Consider the following 18,745-nt stretch of genomic DNA (forward strand, 5'->3'; position numbering starts at 1 on the left):
CAGTTCAATGCCCCATCTTCCACAGCATTTAAGTGGGGAGAAATATTCTGACTCATCCATGCAGGGAACTGAGGGATTAACGTGGTAAGTTTCTATGGATTCTCAAAAAGACACAGGTAGAGAAGACCAGATGTTGTTTATTTAATTGTTTTCTTGTGTCTCTGGCTGTAGCAGATGCTCTCACCCTGCTAAAGACCTGGGAAAGACCCAACAAAAGCAGCACCAAAGTTTCTGGTCCTGGTGGTGTCCCCCCATGGCTCCTGACCAGTTCACACAGTGAGGATCAAAGGCAGGGAAGTTGGGGTCCTCAGCCAATATGGGGCTGACATGACCAGATTTTGACCTCAGATCAGATTCAACCAGGGTATAAATGGGGCCCTATCAGAGGACTCATTTGAGTCGGTCCTCCTCGGAGCAGCGGGTCTGCAGTTGGGGACTCTCCCCTTTCCTTTGGGACACCACTTAAGGTAACTTCTTGAGACTGAGAGCCCTTCCTTTAATAGGTGAGGGATTGCACATTTTGGATCATCGAGCCTAAAACATAAGAATTCTTAACTCAGCTGTGTCTGGTAATATTCCCAGCCAGCATCTCGGACCTGTATTTGTTAAGTGTCAGTGGAACATTGTTGTGGTGAATGAGGTTTTGGCTGCTTGATTTCACTTACCGATTAAAAAGCTTGTTTGAGTTCATTATTTGTGTGCATAGCCATCTTGGTGCACTTCCATGACACTGCCAGACTCAAAATGGCCATGGGGATCATTTTCCATTGGCTTTAAATGTAGTCGTATTTCCTTGGATTTAATGTAAAGCATCTTGCTGAGACTTGAGTAAACTGATGCTTGAGACTGACTTTCAGTAAGAAACAAGTTCCTGTGTAATTTAACTCTTTTACCTGGTGTCTGCACAGTTGAGAAGCTGAAAATGCTGGGTGTCACCATCCTTGCTTACCAATTCCTTGTGAATTTTCTTTAAGCTTCAGACAAGAGGAAATGTAGGACAATCTGCAAGGAAACCTCTCCCCAGACTAAATCAGCAGGTGCAACGAGTAAGAATAGCCATTTTCCCCAGGAACAGTGCTCTTCCCCGTGCTCCATTTTATCTAACACTTGAGTGTTATAAGCATAACTACTTGAGACATGAGAGTTCCCACACTTGTGCTGACCAAGGGATCCTACCCTGGGAAATCCCACTTAAATTTTAGCAGCTACAGCAGCAGCTCCTGGCTCTTGGCAGAAGGGTAAATCCCACACTGAGAGCATATTTCAAGTTGCAAAGCTGTCAACCATAAGAAGGTAGCTGGGCTCTTTATCGAGCTAAGAGATACTATTCCAGTGCAGAGCCCATTTAGTAACAGAAGGAAGCAAAAAGCCACAATAGGATGGGGTGACAGATGGCAGTAATTGCACACAGTAGCTCATCTTAAGTACCTTAGCTGTTTGCTTTCACTTCTCAGCAGGACAAAACACTTCCTTGACTTCTGAATCATCCACAGCTCATGACCAGGCTCTTAGTGAGCTGAAGTACAGGGCATCATTTCCTTTCCCTGACACAAACATAAGCCAGGGTGATCGTGGGGGACTCCCCACTTGGCTACCTGAGCTGGCTGGTTATTGGAGGCAATACAGCACATGCCACGAGTGCACCTGTAAGCTCCATAGCTCCCATAGCCTGCTGATGCAGCAGCCTCTGTGGAGACAGGCAGAGCATCCACAAGGAAGGACAGGGAGGACCTGTAAGCTGATCAGAACTAATCTTAAGATTTGTATATAGACCAAGTTTCTCTAAATTAATCAGGTAAAATCAAAATAGATGCAAAAAGAGCATTAGTGCCACTTGGGATCTTCTTTAGAAGTCCATGCTCTATGTAACCTTGCTATCTCCTTCCTTCCCTCTTGCATACAGCATGCTACAAACTTCTTGAGAGCCCCTCAGCCTCTGTTTTTCCTCTCTTTCCTTCTCTACCCACCTCTTCCAAATGTATCTTCCCAATCAGAACTGTAAATGCTCTTGTCTCCTGAAACATGAACAGCCTAGTTTTCAGGTGGCCCCTTTTTAACTCTGCCATGGCCTGGTCTTCCCTCAAAATTCATGCCAGCTCATGTTTTGATAGCTCTGCTTTCCAGGCTTCCCTCCCACTGTCAATATCCTAGCTGCATGCTCATCCTCAGCTACACTTGCACATGAATAAGTAACTGTTCCACAGGCAGATATTTCAGTGTTTACACTTGTCTTTAGAAATCAAAGCCTTCTCTGATTAAATGCCATTACAATCCAGTGCTTGGACGGATCCAGAGAGATTAATGTGCTTTTGGGCAGCTTTAATGATAATCCTGCTACAGACGGTATTAAGTAAATGTCAGTAACCTGGTTTGAAGGGAGCTTTCACCTCAGGGATCCTTTCCATTTAGAGGAGAGAGGCTCAGCTTGCTTTTCAAGGCTGCATTGTCACACAAGAGAAATCCTGCTTAGTGAAGACTCCTCTTCCTCTGCCCAGTAAAACAAAATGGAGTAAGGTGATAGAGGGGTTGATAGATGGATAGATTGAGGTGCCTTACAGGGAGCTAATGCATCCCTTGAAAGCCAGAACTACTGTATATTATAAGCCATGTCATAGAATCACAGAATATCAGGAGTTGAAGGGACCTGGAAAGCTCCCCCAGCCCAACCCCTGCCAGAGCAGGATCACCAGAGCAGTCACACAGGAACATGGCCAGGGCTTTGGGTGTCTGCAGACAAGGAGACTTAGGTTGCCACTTCCTCCTCATGCTCCTTTCAGTGTCTGCTGCCTTTTGCTCACTTCACCAACATATCATGCAGTTCTTTACCCAGAGCATCAACAGCAGCAGCCGAAAATGGACCTTACTCTATTTGTCCCCATCTGCTGCACCTCACCAGAGGAGTAGTCTGGGGTGTGGAGCTGACTGGGTGTTCTGCCACAAACCAGGCTTTAAAATCACTCTTGACAGCAAAGTCCATGAGTTGTCACATTCTCATGAGCTGCACTATGGTGTATTTGCAGACCAGATGCACCACTGAGGCACTTACCTTGGTAAATACATGGAAAGATCATCAGCACAAAACAGACACAAAGGAATTGTGTCTATCTCTGATCAGCTGATAATGACCTCTGTGATACCCTGATGGGAGGGAAGATGCAAACCAGTGACCCAAATGATCCAAAGACTTCCTGATGGAGTCGTGAAAGGAGAGAGATTGCACTTTCTACAGGTGAGGCTGTATTCATTTAAAAAGTCCCCTGAATGAAAATGGACCAGACATCTAGCAGGGAAGAGAGAGTAATTCACTACTGCCCATTGGCTCTGGCTTGTTCATCACAATTACAATGGAAAGACAGTCTCAAAATCTACTTTAAACTTAGACCTTCCTTTCCTGTATTTCAGTGGGGAAACACATGAAAAGGTGCCTGCCTTTCTGCCTGCAGAAGTTACAAGAAAATGTTTCATGACTTCTCCAGGGTGCAAGAACAGAGAAAGAGGTGAAGAGAAACAGGCAGAGAAACAGGCAGGTTACTCAGTCCTCTACCTGTAACTTGGCTGAGCTCTTTAGGCTGAGAAAGAGCTGCATGTTAACTTAGGGAGGCAGCTGAGAAGACACAGTGTTCTCTCCTTGTGGTCATACCAAACTCACAATTCCCCTCCCTTGAGAGATCTTTGTCATGTCTCTAACTGATGCCACATGAACTTTGAGGAGAGAGAGAGGGAGAGATGAAGCATTCAGATTTCAGAGGTAAGTGGATGGACAGATTAAGTATGATTGATTTCAAGTTGTAGCTCTTTGATAGCCAGTCAACCAAGTGCAGCTTTGAGGCTCATCAATAAGGCACAAGGGGAAAGGCAAACAACAGGGCCTCAATCAGCACTCACCAACTGGGATATGGTGGCTTGACACACTGTCCAATGGCTCAAAACCCTTTTCCCAGGCATCTTCTCAGCACTTCTGGGAAGTTATACCTTCTCTTCCTCAAGAGTCAATCAGCCACAGAGAATCCAAAGTGCTCTCCTGACTTCATGCCACACATACAAATGATTTCACTCATCAGGGGAAATGTCACTCTCTGGGGATGAAATGTGGCAGCTGTTTAATGAAGGACTGCAAAACTACACAGTAATACAGGACCAGGAAGCAAAGAAGAAAACTGTTGCATCCAGAAGAAAAAGGGAGAATTTGGAAAGCAGAAGCAAACAGCCCATGCCAGAGGATTTTGCAAAGCACCATGGCTAAGACTCCAACATGCTAGTAACTGTGATCGTGTAAGACCTTTGATTTATATCTTCTTCATAAGGTGATAGCTGTGAGGATATAAAAGCTGCAACCCATGCATTTGCCCAGGAGAAAGTTAATGCAGAAGAGAGGGCAAGAAGAGGGACAAAAAGAATCAGAAGTTGAAGTTATTCCCTTAGGATAAGGGGAACTGCCATCTTGGAACAGACCGTGGGTGTATGTAATATAAGAGCATGGTCATCTTTCACTATCTATCTGCTTGAAGATCTTTCGTGCTATGCAGCCTACAGGAGAGTGTTCCCCCAAAAGGGGTTATGTACTTTTCCCAGAAGCACAAGAACTGACATCTCTCGGACTGATCGCTCTGTTCACATCTGTATGTGCTCCTTTTTCTGCCCCTTCCTGCCTGGTCAGCCTCCGTTTTGCATCGTCAGTTGACATCAACTGATGATGATCGGCTTTGCATTGCCCACCATGACCAATTCAGAGATGGCTGAGAAACTACCTCATTGACGTTGATGCCATTCCTCTCCATGTAGGCCTTGTCGTTCACCTGTCCTCCTTCCATAAACTCCATGAGAAGGACGCGCCTTGTGGAGAGCTCCCAGTAGATCCTGGGGACCTGAAACAGGAACAGATGGGGTAGGTCAAAGCACAGGCTGGGAAAGGAAGGAGAATATATCACACGCAACCCAGAAAAGGGGTAAAAAAGGAAAAGGCTGAAGCGAGGACTTGGTTTTTCATGAGCACAAGGGAAATAATTAATCTACTGGCTTCTTCCCCAGCAGCAATGTGTGCAAGGACAACACACCAATTCAACAGCAGCAGGATCTGAGCTCGTACAACATTTCAGGCCCTGCTTTACAAGACTTTGACCACTTCCCACTCCCACTGATGTCTGAGAGCTTTCTTCTCTGCTCTGCAGCTCCTCTAACTGGGCTGTTTAACCAGTACCTATTGCAAGTCTCTGAATCATCCACTCAGCTCCTTTAGACAGGAACCTCATCTCGTTTGCTACGCACAGGGCCCACTTACGCAGCTCTAAAATGATAAGCCATCGTCATAAATTGTGTCTCCACAGTGCCCCTTGGAACACAAACGCCTCTGAGCTGACAAACCCTGCGTACTTAGGCCATCTGCAATTGAACTGGGAGAAAAATCAAGTGTCACAAATAAGAGGCTTGCCACAGAAACCCTGGGAGACCTTTAACTATCTCCTATTGCCAACATGACACAGTAACAAGTGCAAAATGTCAAAGCACTTTTCATTTAACCTGCAGTAAATCAAGCTGAGTGAGGTACAAGTAAGAAGTCTCATGTCACCCAGGGGGGAAGCGACGCAGCCATTGCTCAGTCTGGTTCCTCCTTTTCCAGCCTCTTTTGCCAGCCAAATTCTTTCCATGCTGAAGTCCCCTACTGTCAAGAGTCCTTTTGCTGCAGTTCCCTTTGGATATTCCTCAAATCACTGTGCTGACCAATCTCCCAAGCTCTCCAGATTTATCTTTGCACACAAGTGAAGCCACACAGGTATATTTTACCAAAGATATAAAGGAGCTCCATCCATTCCCCTTACTGTGCCCCAGCACAGGGAGACACATTTTGGATCCTGTAAAGAATCACAGAATCCCAGAATGTGAGGAGTTGGAAGGGACCTGGAAAGCTCCCCCAGTGCAACCCCTGCCACAGCAGGATCACCACAGCAGTCACACAGGAACATGGCCAGGGCTTTGGGTGTCTGCAGACTAGGAGACTCCACAACCTCTCTGGGCAGCGTGGGCCATGCTCCATAACCCTCACACTCACAAAGCTTTTCCTTCTCTTCAGCTTGAACCTCCTGTGCTCCAGCTTGGGACCATTGCCCCTTGTCCTGGCATTGGACATCCCAGAGCAGAGCCTGGCTCCTTCCTCCTGACACTGACCCTTTCCAAATTTATAAACATTAATGAGAAAGAGCTGTGCAGCCTCCTCTCCTCGCCCGCCTGACTTGGCTGTGGACTCAGGACTCACACACTGCAAGGGTCCAGCACCTTGTTAACCTTAAATAAACTTTGATGCTAAGGATCCACTATGTGTAAGGGGGATTCAGTTACTCACAGCCTTCCCAGCTTATCTGGATGCCCATTCTTTGCAGATTTAGAAAGCAAACCAACTCCAAAACTAACAGTTCCCCAGCCCATCCAGCTCACTGAATCCACTGCCTTAGATCATTTTGGATGACATTCATTCTTGTCTCAAGATTTATGGGGCAAGTCAGTGGGCTTGTAAAGCATTATCCATGCTCTCAGAGATGCCTCTTCTCTCACTCACAGCCAAATTCTTCAGTGATTTTTTTAATTGCTCACAGATGTTTGGCTGTAATGCTAGCACATGGAAACAATTTATCTCTGGCTTTAAAAGCTCAAGCAGGTTCACAGCACAAAATCCACTTCTCGGTTTTCTAGCGTGTTTAGGAAAATTAATGATACAGAAGCCCAATTCTTCCGTTGCCTTTGGGTGATGAACACGTCTCTGAATTGGCAGGTCAGACGGGAGGATCCATTATTTAGCCATCTCAAGCCATTTGTTATTGTTACACATATTGATATCATGATAGCTCCTTAACCCAGCAAGGAGGTGATTTGCCATCTCCATGGGGATTTACCTCACAGTATCCTAGTTACAGCTGCAACAGATACAGCTCGCCAAGGTGCATCACTTCTGATAAGTGCCCACTCAGCAAAATCATCGGTCTTTGGCCTTCTGTAGCCTCGAGGGCTTTTAGCTGTCTGTGTCCATGGGAAGGCCACTGATGCCACTGGGCTCCAAAAGGACTGCCCCACACCTGGAGCCAGGTGACAAGGAATTACAGCCCTTGCACGGAGGAAGCAAGGAAAAAATGGATGCATCAGCCTGTAAAGTCTAACAAGAACTCACCTCATTTCAGACATCTGTCCCCTTCATCTTGGGACTTCTGCATAAACAGGAGGTGAAAACCTCAATTTGATGGGTGTGTGCAAAAGAGTCCAAAGGCGGGTGCATTTTTTGCTACCTTAGTGTATGTGCAGATGTAGTTATCAGTGACTGTGCCCACAGCACTATGCTTGTGCTTGACCATACTTGTGTATTTCCAGAATACACACAGTGGAGGCTTCTGCCTCTTGTATGTCAGCAAAAGATTTGTGCACAAAACATTTGTGAGTTTGAAGGTGTGAGCTTATGTCTTTCTAAGAATGAGATGTGTACACGTCTGGCTGTACTTGAGATGTTTGTGACCTTAGAGTGTAGCAGGGATGGTGGGGTAAGAGTGTCAGTGGGAAAGAGCACAATACGGGTGTAGCTGAGTTTGTGCATGAAGGTAACATGGACGCATTAGCCATGGATGTGTATGAAGGATGTATGCTCAATTCCAGAGTGAGAATGTGGTTTTTTGCAGGACAAAGGATTCATGTGAACATGCTTCCTCCTGAGATACACACTGTCCCCAATCCTACTTGACATCATCAGCTTCAGTCTAGCTTTTCTGTTTTATGTCCATCTCTGGCTCTCAGTTGAGCTAAAGCCCAGGAAAAGGTACCATCAGATGGCTCAGCAAACAACGGCAAATTCACAGGTCTCTGGACAAGTTCAGAAATAATGCTTGGGAAAATGAGTAGCAGGCTCCAGAGACTGCTGGCCCCAAGCCACCACTCCTCATCCAAAATACGGTGCCTACAGTAGGAAACAGACAAGGAGGAAGCATGTCTCAGAGCAGTTTCTGGTTCATATCAGCAAAGCAGTCTAGGATGAACAACACAGAGGGACTGAACTCCATTCTTCTGCTATGTGGTTCCTCCAGATGGTGAATGATGTGCAGAAGAAGCACAAAGTGAGACTATTAATGTACAAAAATACATGGGAATATGTGTTCTCTCACCTTCAGGAAATCAAAGTTCTTGAGCATATGAGCAACCTTCTCAGCATTTCTGCCCTCATTGAGGAAATCCAGCTCCAAGGGCAGATTCTTCTTAGCTTCTTCCACCAGCCACATGAACTCAAAATCTGGAAAGATTTGCTTCACAACCAAGAGGAGAACCTGGGAACAAGGAAACAGACAATCAGCTGCATCCTAGCTCCAAAGCCACAGCACACAGCACCGTTTTGGTAGGATCATTTAAAGTAACTTACAAAACCCAATCTGTACCACAAGTACTTGTAGGGTTCCTGCAGCACAAATGTTGGCTTCCTGTTCCACACAGGCACATCTAGGAGTTGAAAGATGGTACAGACACCAAAGGAAGCCCACCTGCCTGCTGCCTAGATGTAAGAGAGCACAGCCCTGGAGAACATCTTGCCAAGGGGATGGCTCAGAAGCGATTCTTTTCTGAGTCCTCTAATTCTAAAAGTCACTGTTTGGCTTCATGCAAAAAGCCCTTAGAAGAGGAAGATCTAAAGTAAGACTCGTCACCTCTGCATTACTTCTTCCATTGTTGAGCAAGAATTTTGCTAGCACAGAAAATCTGCTGGGCAGTTCAGAGAAGACAGCGGAGTTCAGATACAGGTAGTAGGCTACAGATCTTTAAAGGACACTTCTGGTGGGGGTGAGAGGGAGATTTGGCCCTTAGTGTCAGTGACAGCCATCCTCAGTGATGCTAAGGTGGTCTTTTCTAAATATCATATATCCACCACCTGGCATCCTCTTCTTCTAAAAGTAATAAGGTATTCAGCTGCACATGGCCTTGAAAAGCCCAGCTGAAAAGTTCCTGGAAACATTTGCTTACATCAACATTTAATAAAGGGGTGAGAAAATCAAGACTGTGCGATTCAATGGCCTGACCAAAGCTGCACAGCAGCCAAGCATGCTTTCTGCTCAAATGAGGAGCCAGTTTCTCAACCAGTGTCACAAATTTACACAAGCTGATAACTTGTGGCACATCTTAAGAAAAATAATTTGTTAACTACCTGAGTCATAAAAGAATAATAAAACATAAAAAGGCAATCCACTCTGCTGTCCTTATCTTACCTGTTCTGTATGTCCACCTGAAAATGAAAACAGACTTGCCAGTGTGTGTTCCTGGACAGTTTCCCTCTCTCTATCTCCCCTGCTGAGGTGGGGATTCCTGCGCTGCAGGAGGAACACTTAAAGCACACACACAGAGAGCTGCTATCATGGAAATGTATGGCAAAAAATAAATTTATGAACCATCACTGCTCCTGTTCAGCTGTGTGAAAACGTTTGTTCTCCACCCCTGTCTCTACTCCTCTTATCTAAATGTCAGTTCCAAACTCAATGTTCCTTTAAAAATGTAATCACCAGGTTCCAGACACTATTGAATGATTTTTCTACTGTTATATCTAGAGGCATAAATCCTTTCAAATTTATGTCACCCAAATGAAATGTAACCAGCGATCTTCATGAACATGTATATAAACTTTATAGGGGCTGCAGGATTATTTCATTGGTGCCTGATGTGAGAAAATTCATGCATTGTTTTTTGCTTTCTTTAAATGCTCTTTTGAATCAATTTGCCAGCTCGATCATCAGCAGGGACATACTTAACAAGTGTCTGGCTTGTCCCTTTTCTGACATCTGCCTAACACATTGTCTTGAAATAAGTATTGATATAAGAGCAGTGAGGTATCTCTCTCTGGATTTATCAGACGCTGTGCTGATTTTTAAAGAGTCAGCACTGATGCAATGAAACCTCAAGTGAATTTAGGCATCTCCCATCTAGTTATTCCCATTCAGATTCCTTCCCATCAGTCTTCAAATAAGACCGTCCCCATCAATATTTAAATCAACCTCCTACCTCGCTGCACTGTCTGTCTGATTCTTAAAGAACTACAACTTCCGTGCACGTAATCTGGCTTCCAGTGCAGCCTACACAAACACAGTCCCACACGAGGATACGATGATGCATGTGAGCCAACACTCCACAAGACACCCTTTAAAAACAAGACTGCATGTGTCATGCCATGAGCTATTTTCCCATACTATGTGTACACAACAGATCTCAAGGATGACAAACTAGACTGTCTGTAGAGGAAGGACAAGACTAGACGGCCAAAAGGGAATACACTGTTTTAGTTTCAGGTTTCCCAGGACAATTAGTTTAAAAACAGAAAGGACAGGAATCATTCTAAAATTATTTGTGTAAATGTCTCTTACCAGTATAACCTGCAATCACAGCAACATAGTGTGAAGGGGGAATTATCTTTATACTCACTGTTAAAAGGGCAAACGTCCCAAGGTGGCTTTAGGTCTTGGCTCATTCAGGTACAATCCTCTTATTGCCCTGGTCTCACAGTCTTTCATTACCTTGCACATCCTTCCTCCTTGACTGCTTAGTTTCTGCCATCCCGCCCTGGGCAGGAGTGAAGGATGCCATAAGAGCCCTGAGAACTGCTATGCATGTGACGACTCACAAAAGCAAACTCATTGGGCACACCACTTTCCAGTCAGTCCTGGAGAGGACCTGAATCAAATCCAAATCTACAGCTGGACCCAAAGTGAGTTGAAACAGTTCTCTGTTCTCAAACCAGCACTGAAACAGACATATGCCATCTCACTGGGATTTCTTTATTCAACTCAAAAATTCATTTCACCACCAGCTCAAAATAAATGTTCAGCTGCAAACTGATGTGCTCTAGCTGGAACCAGCTGTGTTTCTTTGCAGACTAGCCAGGATTGCCCAAAGCAGGGTGTTTTAGCTGCCTAAAGAAGCTTTAGTCTTGTGCTCCTCTGAGAGGCTGCTGGCAGGATCTTTGATTCCTGACCTCCTGTGATGAAGAACTGGGTGTCATTGCATCAGCAGTACCCTCTAAACACTTATCAGACCTTCTCAGCTTAATCTTCCCCTCTTTAGCCCCATGGCCATACTTGTCTGCCAATGGATGTGAACATTACTGTACTATACATACAGATACAGTCTTACTAAGCGAGCTGAAAGCTCTAGCATTACCATTTACAGACCAAATCCCTCCCTTCAGCCCTGTGTCCATTTCCAGTTCCCTACGGTACCACTGGCATCTTTGACTACTGCAATGCAGCGCAGTGCCACAGCTCTCCTCCAGTTCCTCCCTTCAATGGACTAGACTTAGGAATTTGGGAGAAGCTACAGCATTGCACTGGGAACATGAGTGGTACCCACCATTCAGGAACTGGACACAGGCACTGCCAACTTTTTTTCCTAGCTGAATCCCTCATTTGTGCGTCTGCCCCTCTTAGGTGACCTTCTCCATATTTCAGTGTCTTTGTTTCCAGCATGAATCAGCTCAGCATTAGGAAGCTGATGAAGAAACATAACTGAATCACAGCAAGCTCAGCCACTGTTGAATCCACACTGGAATTTAACTGGAAACACATGGTAATCATGGAGGATGATTTTTCCTTGGCCACACAGCCCTGACTGCAAAGGGAACTGAGACCAGTTTAATCCACCAGTTAATAGGCACACAGGCAGAAGAGAGACTTCAGCATTCAGTCTCTAATTTTTAAATCCCATATGGATTTGCTCAGATGTCATTCATGTTTACCTGGCTTCTCCTCCTGCCTTCTTTCACTCCTAGCCTCTCCTTCAGCCTCTCCACCCACACAGTCATCCTCATTCAAATCCTCACCAATTTTCTGTACTATTCCAGTAAGACAGCATTTTTATCTGTGGAGGTTTCAAAGCTACAGGATGGCGTTATTACACCTGCTGACACCGTGGGTGAATGTGGCCCCCGCATGTTTCAACACCAATTGCTCTGCAAGTCAAAGTCAACAGTTAGTTTTACCTCCATGAGCAAAATATCTTTGGAGCTCTGAGCTTGGACCTTTGGGTGCTGGATTTTCACTGCCACCGTCCTTCCATCCTGCAGCACTGCCTTGTGCACCTGGGCTAGTGATGCTGCTCCCAAGGGAGTGTCCTCAAAACTCACAAAGAGCTCTTTTATCTGCCAGGAGAAGAAAAAGAGGCATCAGTTTGGGGTGCCAGAGACTATCCTAAGGAAAGCCCTGCCCACAGGCCAGAGACAGCGTGTGCCAAAGCTGGGCAGGCTCAGCGCTTTCATCCTTTCTCTGTCCTGAGACTTGTCACTGCTTGGGCTCCCAGCAAAGCCTGCCGAGCACCAAAGTGCCCCAGAGATCACGCAAACCAGTAGCAGAGCCCCAGCAGTGCATTTCATCTGGGACATGGAGCGGCCAGGCTGCATGTGAGGGACCTCTCCAGGTTGTCCTGAAAACACATTGCAGCAGTTATAGTCAGCATCCTTGGTTGTTACTGGGTGCAGAAGCAAACAGCTGTCCCTTTTCATGTAATTCTTTTGCAGATATTTAATACCACCCACCATCACCCCCTGAACATGTGTGTTCCCATGCAATACAGCAGCATGGGCCAGCTTACATGGTGAAAGCCAGCACTCAGCTGGGAGCAGTGGTAAGAGCTGGATTCAGGGCAGGGGGACAAGAATTGCAGTTTGCACCTCTGACAACTCGGACTGAAAACATTTTTTACATGACGGACTTTCTCATGCCTCCCATAAAAGTAACCAGTGCACTCAGATCAGAAAAAACATCAGATAGGGGCAGCAAGGCACTATGCGGGCAGGAAAGGAAAGTATTAGCACCTCTGGGTATGAAACTTAGGACTAGACTGTAAGGAAAGTTGGGGATGAAGTAGCAGATCCACCGTGGAGATGTTTAGGAAGCAAAAACCTGGACAGGCATAGGTGAGTCAATAACCCAGCACCCTGCTAGAGACCCCCAGTGCAGCACTGGGCAGCTCGGGCCCTGGAACACCATTACCCTGGTGGTGTGCTACCAGCCAGGACCCCACACACAGCTTGATAATTAATTAGCTGAGAGGGAGTGCCAATGGGCTTATGCAGCTTCAGGCACGGAGCTACTTCATGTAATGCTAGTTGAGGGTTTCTGTCCTGCTCTGTAGAGCAAGGTGCAGATAAGCTCCGAGGTATCCAGAAGTCAGCAAAGGGAATCTGTCCCACCCTTCTGGACCGGTTTCGGGTGAGCGGTTGAGAAGCCTATAATTTATGCAATAACAGAAAAGAAAGAATGTCAGTGCATTTTTATAACCTGCTTTTTAAAAGGTAATTAAAGATGGGAGCTGCAGCGAGCTAGTAATTAAATATGAATAAAGACCTTCTAAGCAAAGTCTTCATGCAAAGCGTTAAACGAATATTCCTTTTGCTGACAAGGAAGAAAAATACTATACAAGGAGCAGCCTGTTCCCTCCTGCAGCTGCCAGGGAATGAGCCCCCTCCCACACCACCCTACCCCTTCTCTCCCAACCCCTTCCACAGAAAACTAGCAACAAGCTGGAGCATTTGCAGTAATCAGATTCCAACAGAGACTCAGCTGCCTCCAGTAATTCACTAGAAAGGTGCATTCTATTTATTTATTTAATTCCCCTTGGTCCTGGCGGCAAAATCAATTAAGTAAAACAACTGCATTTAAAACCAACTAGCTATGTGTTTTTTAATTACAGCAGGTCCATAATTCAAACCTATTGACGCTCCTGCCTCAGGAGAAAAAAGGTTTTTCTCCCTTTCCCACCTGCCCTTTCTTTTCCCTCTCACCTCTGGATTTTGAGATTCTCGTTTCAGATTAATATAAGAAAGAAGCATCTCCAGGATGGCAGATAGCTCAGGGGACACATGTTCAAGGCACAAGGACTTTTACCTTTATGTGAAGTTTGTCTGTCAGCTGAAGAGAGAACCTGTTAAGGGGAAGAGACTTAAGGTGGCCAGGAGCATGTTGGGGTAAGAGATCTCATAAGGAAGGACAAACTGCAAACAGAGAATCTGTCACATGAGGTCCAGTTGGGGCTTTCTTAACCTCCCTCACTACCCTACATCCTCATATGAAAGGGATGTACCCTTTACAGAAGGGTATACAGCAGCCAATATTCCCAGTCTGTCATAAGGGTGGTTAACATCCTCCAAAGGTTAAAGCACAGAACTGGGAGTTCGCTGGCCTGAATCCAGTAAGGTACATTTATAGTAAGACCGCATATAAATTGGATAAAATTCCATCTGCTCTGGATTTCAAAAGCTTTTAATTGCCTACACTGTCAATCCAACCATTTTCATCATGCATTGAATGCATGCAAGGGAAAAAAAAAGCTCTGCATATTCCTGGCAGGAGTAATATATACAATATTACTGTGTGACTAAGTTTTCTAAGGAAACATCATTTGAAGAAAGCTGTTCCTAGGAGTTCTTTTGGGCAGAAGGGTTTCAGTTAAAAACCCGTTATCTAGCACATGTAAGCCAGGTTAGCAGTCACATCCGTTCGGGCCAGCCCAGTGGCCCCACTGCAATTCAAGGGGGAATTTGTGTGCACTCCCGGGCTGCAGGCAAGGGCAGCAAGGGGAAGGACTGCAACAGGGCTGGAGAATTGATGGCTCCTCCAGGAGCAGAAGGGTAGAGTGTGCAGATGGGGGAGGGAGCGGATCACAGCCAGGCCATTACACGAGCAGGTGTGAGGCTGAGATAAAGCAACAGCACGATTACTGCTGGGCTGCAGGACCCCCCACCTAGCAAATCACCCTCATTCATTATGAAATTGTCCTTTGGCTGCTCGCTAGAGGCAGCTAGCGCCTCTGCTGCGGGCTGTGTGTCCCAGACAGGCAAAAGCGAGCGGGAGGCTGTGTGACACAGAAGTAGGGGAGATGTGAGCCAGGCTCCCATGCTGCCTGCGGGAGAGCGGGGTCCTTCCCAAAGGAAGCCGGCTGCACACACTTCACACAGGCAGGGAGTTCTTGGAGCAGGCTGCAGGCTCTCACTGCTCACAAGCACCCAGCTAATAAGCACCCTTAACAAAATCTCTAACCATCGTTTCCAAGATAGATAATCAGCAAGCAAAGGTCTGGGACAGTCTCAGAGCCCACCTGACGTGGTACTTCAGGAACTCTCGAGCTTCTTTCTGGCCACAGCTGGTCTCAAAGGGCCCTATCAAACCGGCTGTTACCATCTGTAATCCTGGCAGGAGATGAAACAAGCATCATTTCCAGACAGGTTTAATAAAGGTTTAAAAGAGAGAAAAGAAACTTTGGAGTTGCTCTTTCAAAGGAGCAGGACAGCCAGCTGCAGGCTCACAGCTGCACAGGTGAGTGAGGTACCTGCATGCAGTGGTTTCCCTTGCTAGCCTTCTGCCCAGCCAGCTCCCCATCCACCACGTGCTCACACTGGCTGGAAACACAGTCCTGACTGGTTAATTCTAAAGAACGAAGCTCGTTTCATTTTAAATATGCAAAAATCTTTCCATGATTGTTAGTATTAGTATTCACACCTCAGAGAGCTGATAGAAAAGCTCTTACAGGATCTACCTACTTAGACACTTATTAGTATGTATTTGTGCTGAGGTTGCACCTAGAGACCATCACCAAGCCCAGAGTGCCACTGTATGAGGTGCGCAGCCACCGCAGGCCCTGCACAAGCTCAGGCTTTCCAGGAGTCCCCAGCTGTCACCTACAAACCTCCATACATACTGAAGCACCTTCCCAAAGCACACCCTGCTCTGCCCGAGGTCTGTGGCGCACACCAGCTGATGCCGCAGTGCTGAGCATCTGAATGCGTCAGTATTCTTTTGTGAATCCTGTCTTTAAACACTTAGGAAGTTACTGGGAGTCAATTGGATTTAAACACTCAAATCCCGAGTCCTTTCTGCAAGTATTGCCTTACACGACCTGCCCAGCACGTTCTAAGAAGTCTTTGACAGAACTGGGATTTAACCCACATATCCCAAGCTCCAGCCTGATGTCTTAATCTCCAAACCATAAACGCTAAATGTGCATGTCTTGTTAGCTAATATATTTCAAAATATACTGCCTCTTAATCTCAACCTTTTTATATCCAAGTGCTGCAGCAAATGATCAGATACTCCTGTCTGGATTCAACCTGCCCTCTCCACAGAGAGGTACATTCCCTTCCCTCTCCAAAAGAGCTGCTGACAAGGTACCCTGAAGCAGAAGCCTAAATCATGGAGCCCCTTCCTGGCCGTGCTCTACACAACATCATGGTGGTTCAGCCCTGTGATAGTGACTACAGCTGATGAACATCACCATGTGTCAGCAGGCTGCTTAGGACATATTTAGGGTTCAATAGGATGTAGGATCACTAACAGAAGGTGTCTCAACAGCCCGACCCTGTTTAGCTGGCAGGCTGAACCCCTCACAGCACGCTGCTCCAGACCCCAGTATGTGGTGCATACAGAATGAGGCCACTATGGGGTCTAAGTAAGAAGTCTACTCTGCCCTGCTCAGAACACATCTGCAATCTTGTGTCCAGTTCTGGGCCCTCAGGTCAAGAAGGACAGGAACTGCTTGAAAGAGTCCAGCAGGGCCACAAAGATGCTGGAGGGAGTGGAGCATCTCCTGCTGAGGAGCAGCTGAGGGAGCTGGGGCACTTGAGCTTGGAGCAGAGGAGACTGAGGGGTGCCCTCATTCCTGGGGATCCATTTGGAAAGGGCAGTGTCAGGAGGAAGGAGCCAGGCTCTGCTGTGCTCTGGGATGTGCAATGCCAGGACAAGGGGCAATGGTCCCAAGCTGGAGCACAGGAGGTTCAAGCTGAAGAGGAGGAAAAGCTTTGTGAGTGTGAGGGTGGCAGAGCATGGCCCAGGCTGCCCAGAGAGGTTGTGGAGTCTCCTTGTCTGCAGACACCCAAAGCCCTGGCCGTGTTCCTGTGTGACTGCTCTGGTGATCCTGCTGTGGCAGGGGTTGCACTGGGGGAGCTTTCCAGGTCCCTTCCCACTCCTGATATTCTGTGATTCTGTAATATTTTGCATTTCAAGTCCTATCCAGGAGGCTTTCAGCAGAGTCCAGGACAGTTTTGAAAATTCTGGTTTTCCACAACTGCTTACAAAGAACCTGTCCTCAACTCTGCCAGAGCTGAACCAGTCCAGTACAGGTGGTGTCAGTGAGGAGACTTTCAAATGCTCAGCATGTCCCAGGGGAAGCAAATCCTTCACCAAAGCATTTAAAAACTGCCTTCAAATATTTCACAGAATCACAGAATGGTAGGGGTTGGAAGGGACCTCTGAAGATCATCCAGTCCAACCCCTTGCTAGAGCAGGATGACTTAGAGAAGATCGGACAGGAACATGTCCAGGCAGGTTTTGTTTTTGTTTGACACCCTAGAAAGATCCTGACAGACCCTGTAAGCTTCTGAGTGTGCAAGGGCTATGAGGGAACCACAGCTGGAAGCGGCCAAGTCTCCAGGGTAAATCCTGAGCTCTGGTACCAGCACATCTTTATGAAATGTCTGTTGGGTAACTCTCAGACAATAACGTTGCTTCTGTTACCAAAAGTACAGCAAATATGCCAGAACTGAGTGTAAATACGCCTGTGTCAGGAGACTCTGCCAAAGTCTGGCACATCAGGGGAACACGCAATGGGAGCTGAGAACATTTCAGACAGAGGCCATCTCCAGACTCCTCAGGGTGCTCCACAGCTTCAGCAATCACAGCTACCCAAAATAATCCACAAAAGGGGCCCAACAGGGATGAAGCTATTCTCTTATCACCAAAAAGCAATGCAAACTGGAACACTCAGAACCTCAACCACAATTTCACAGTAGATCTCCTCTTCTGATCGCAGCATACTGTAATTGCTCCTGAGTCTTGCATTTTGTATTTGGAGATAGCAATCTATGAGATGTCCTGCTACTTCAGAAGGGGCTGACTAAGCAATAGAGAATTGACTTGAACTTCTTGCCTCCAAGATGCTCATCACAGGCCGTGATACAGCAGAGCTCCATTAACAGCAGTATTGTGTTGGGATGGCCAGGAGCAGCTCAGTCTCCTGGCGTTTGGATGCCACACAGGACCACGGGAAGATGCACATGGGGAAGTTGGTATAAATCCATTCAAGACAAAGGGGATCGTACAGTTAGGAGACAGATCCATGGTGGAAGGACACAGCAAATAAGTGATTAAGGCAGGTAAATCTTGCACATCTCCTTGTGCTGTGATTTTCCAAGCTGTAATTCCCTAGACAAGGTGAATTGATTCATCTGTTTCTTCCATTCCTGACAGAGCCAGCACTGAGCGGTCCCCTCTCGATCATAGCTCCACAGATGGCAATTTGCTAAGGTGAGCTCAGTCTGCAGGAGGTTTCTGAGATTTAAACGTGGATCATGGTGCCTGCAGCCTCCCAGCTGAGACAGCGCGGGGCAGGGCGATAATGGGATTCGTGAGCTTGCTGGAAAACAGACAACACAACAGCATTCTGGGAGAGACCAGCTTTCCCAGGGAAGCTTTGGGCTGCTGCTCAACATCCCCTCTATTTCACGTGGCAGAATAGCTGAAGAGTTACTCAGCTCTATGTCTGATACAGCACTTCTAAGGCTTTTGGCTCCCAAAACTTCTGGAATTTGCTTTACTGTAGTAGGAAGCTACTGCTCTCAAAAGTCTGGGTGCCTCTCCTAGACTAAGTTTAAGTGATGTGAACCTCATCCTAGGCTGGTCATCTTTTCAAGAACATACACATAACTGTCCATGGCACCGAGGATTCACTGATCCCCGAAAGTCTGCAAGGCTTCTAGGTG

General features: G+C 46.5%; 1 protein-coding gene across 1 annotated transcript in view; it reads right to left on the reverse strand.

Annotated features, from left to right (window-relative positions):
- ADCK1 (aarF domain containing kinase 1) overlaps positions 1–15,181 on the reverse strand; it is a gene marked incomplete at its 5' end in the record, with an annotated part of 29,716 nt that extends 14,535 nt beyond the window's left edge. Inside the window, 5 exons of the mRNA XM_010179902.1 lie at positions 4,749–4,865; positions 8,136–8,294; positions 11,978–12,136; positions 13,881–13,917; positions 15,091–15,181. Of these exons, the coding sequence (XP_010178204.1) occupies positions 4,749–4,865; positions 8,136–8,294; positions 11,978–12,136; positions 13,881–13,917; positions 15,091–15,181 (563 nt within the window). The remainder of the gene's footprint in view (positions 1–4,748; positions 4,866–8,135; positions 8,295–11,977; positions 12,137–13,880; positions 13,918–15,090) is intronic.
- Between the last annotated feature and the right edge of the window lie 3,564 nt (positions 15,182–18,745).

This window comes from Mesitornis unicolor, unplaced genomic scaffold, assembly GCF_000695765.1.
Source record: "Mesitornis unicolor isolate BGI_N332 unplaced genomic scaffold, ASM69576v1 scaffold5532, whole genome shotgun sequence".
Classification (NCBI taxonomy): Eukaryota; Metazoa; Chordata; class Aves; order Mesitornithiformes; family Mesitornithidae; genus Mesitornis; species Mesitornis unicolor.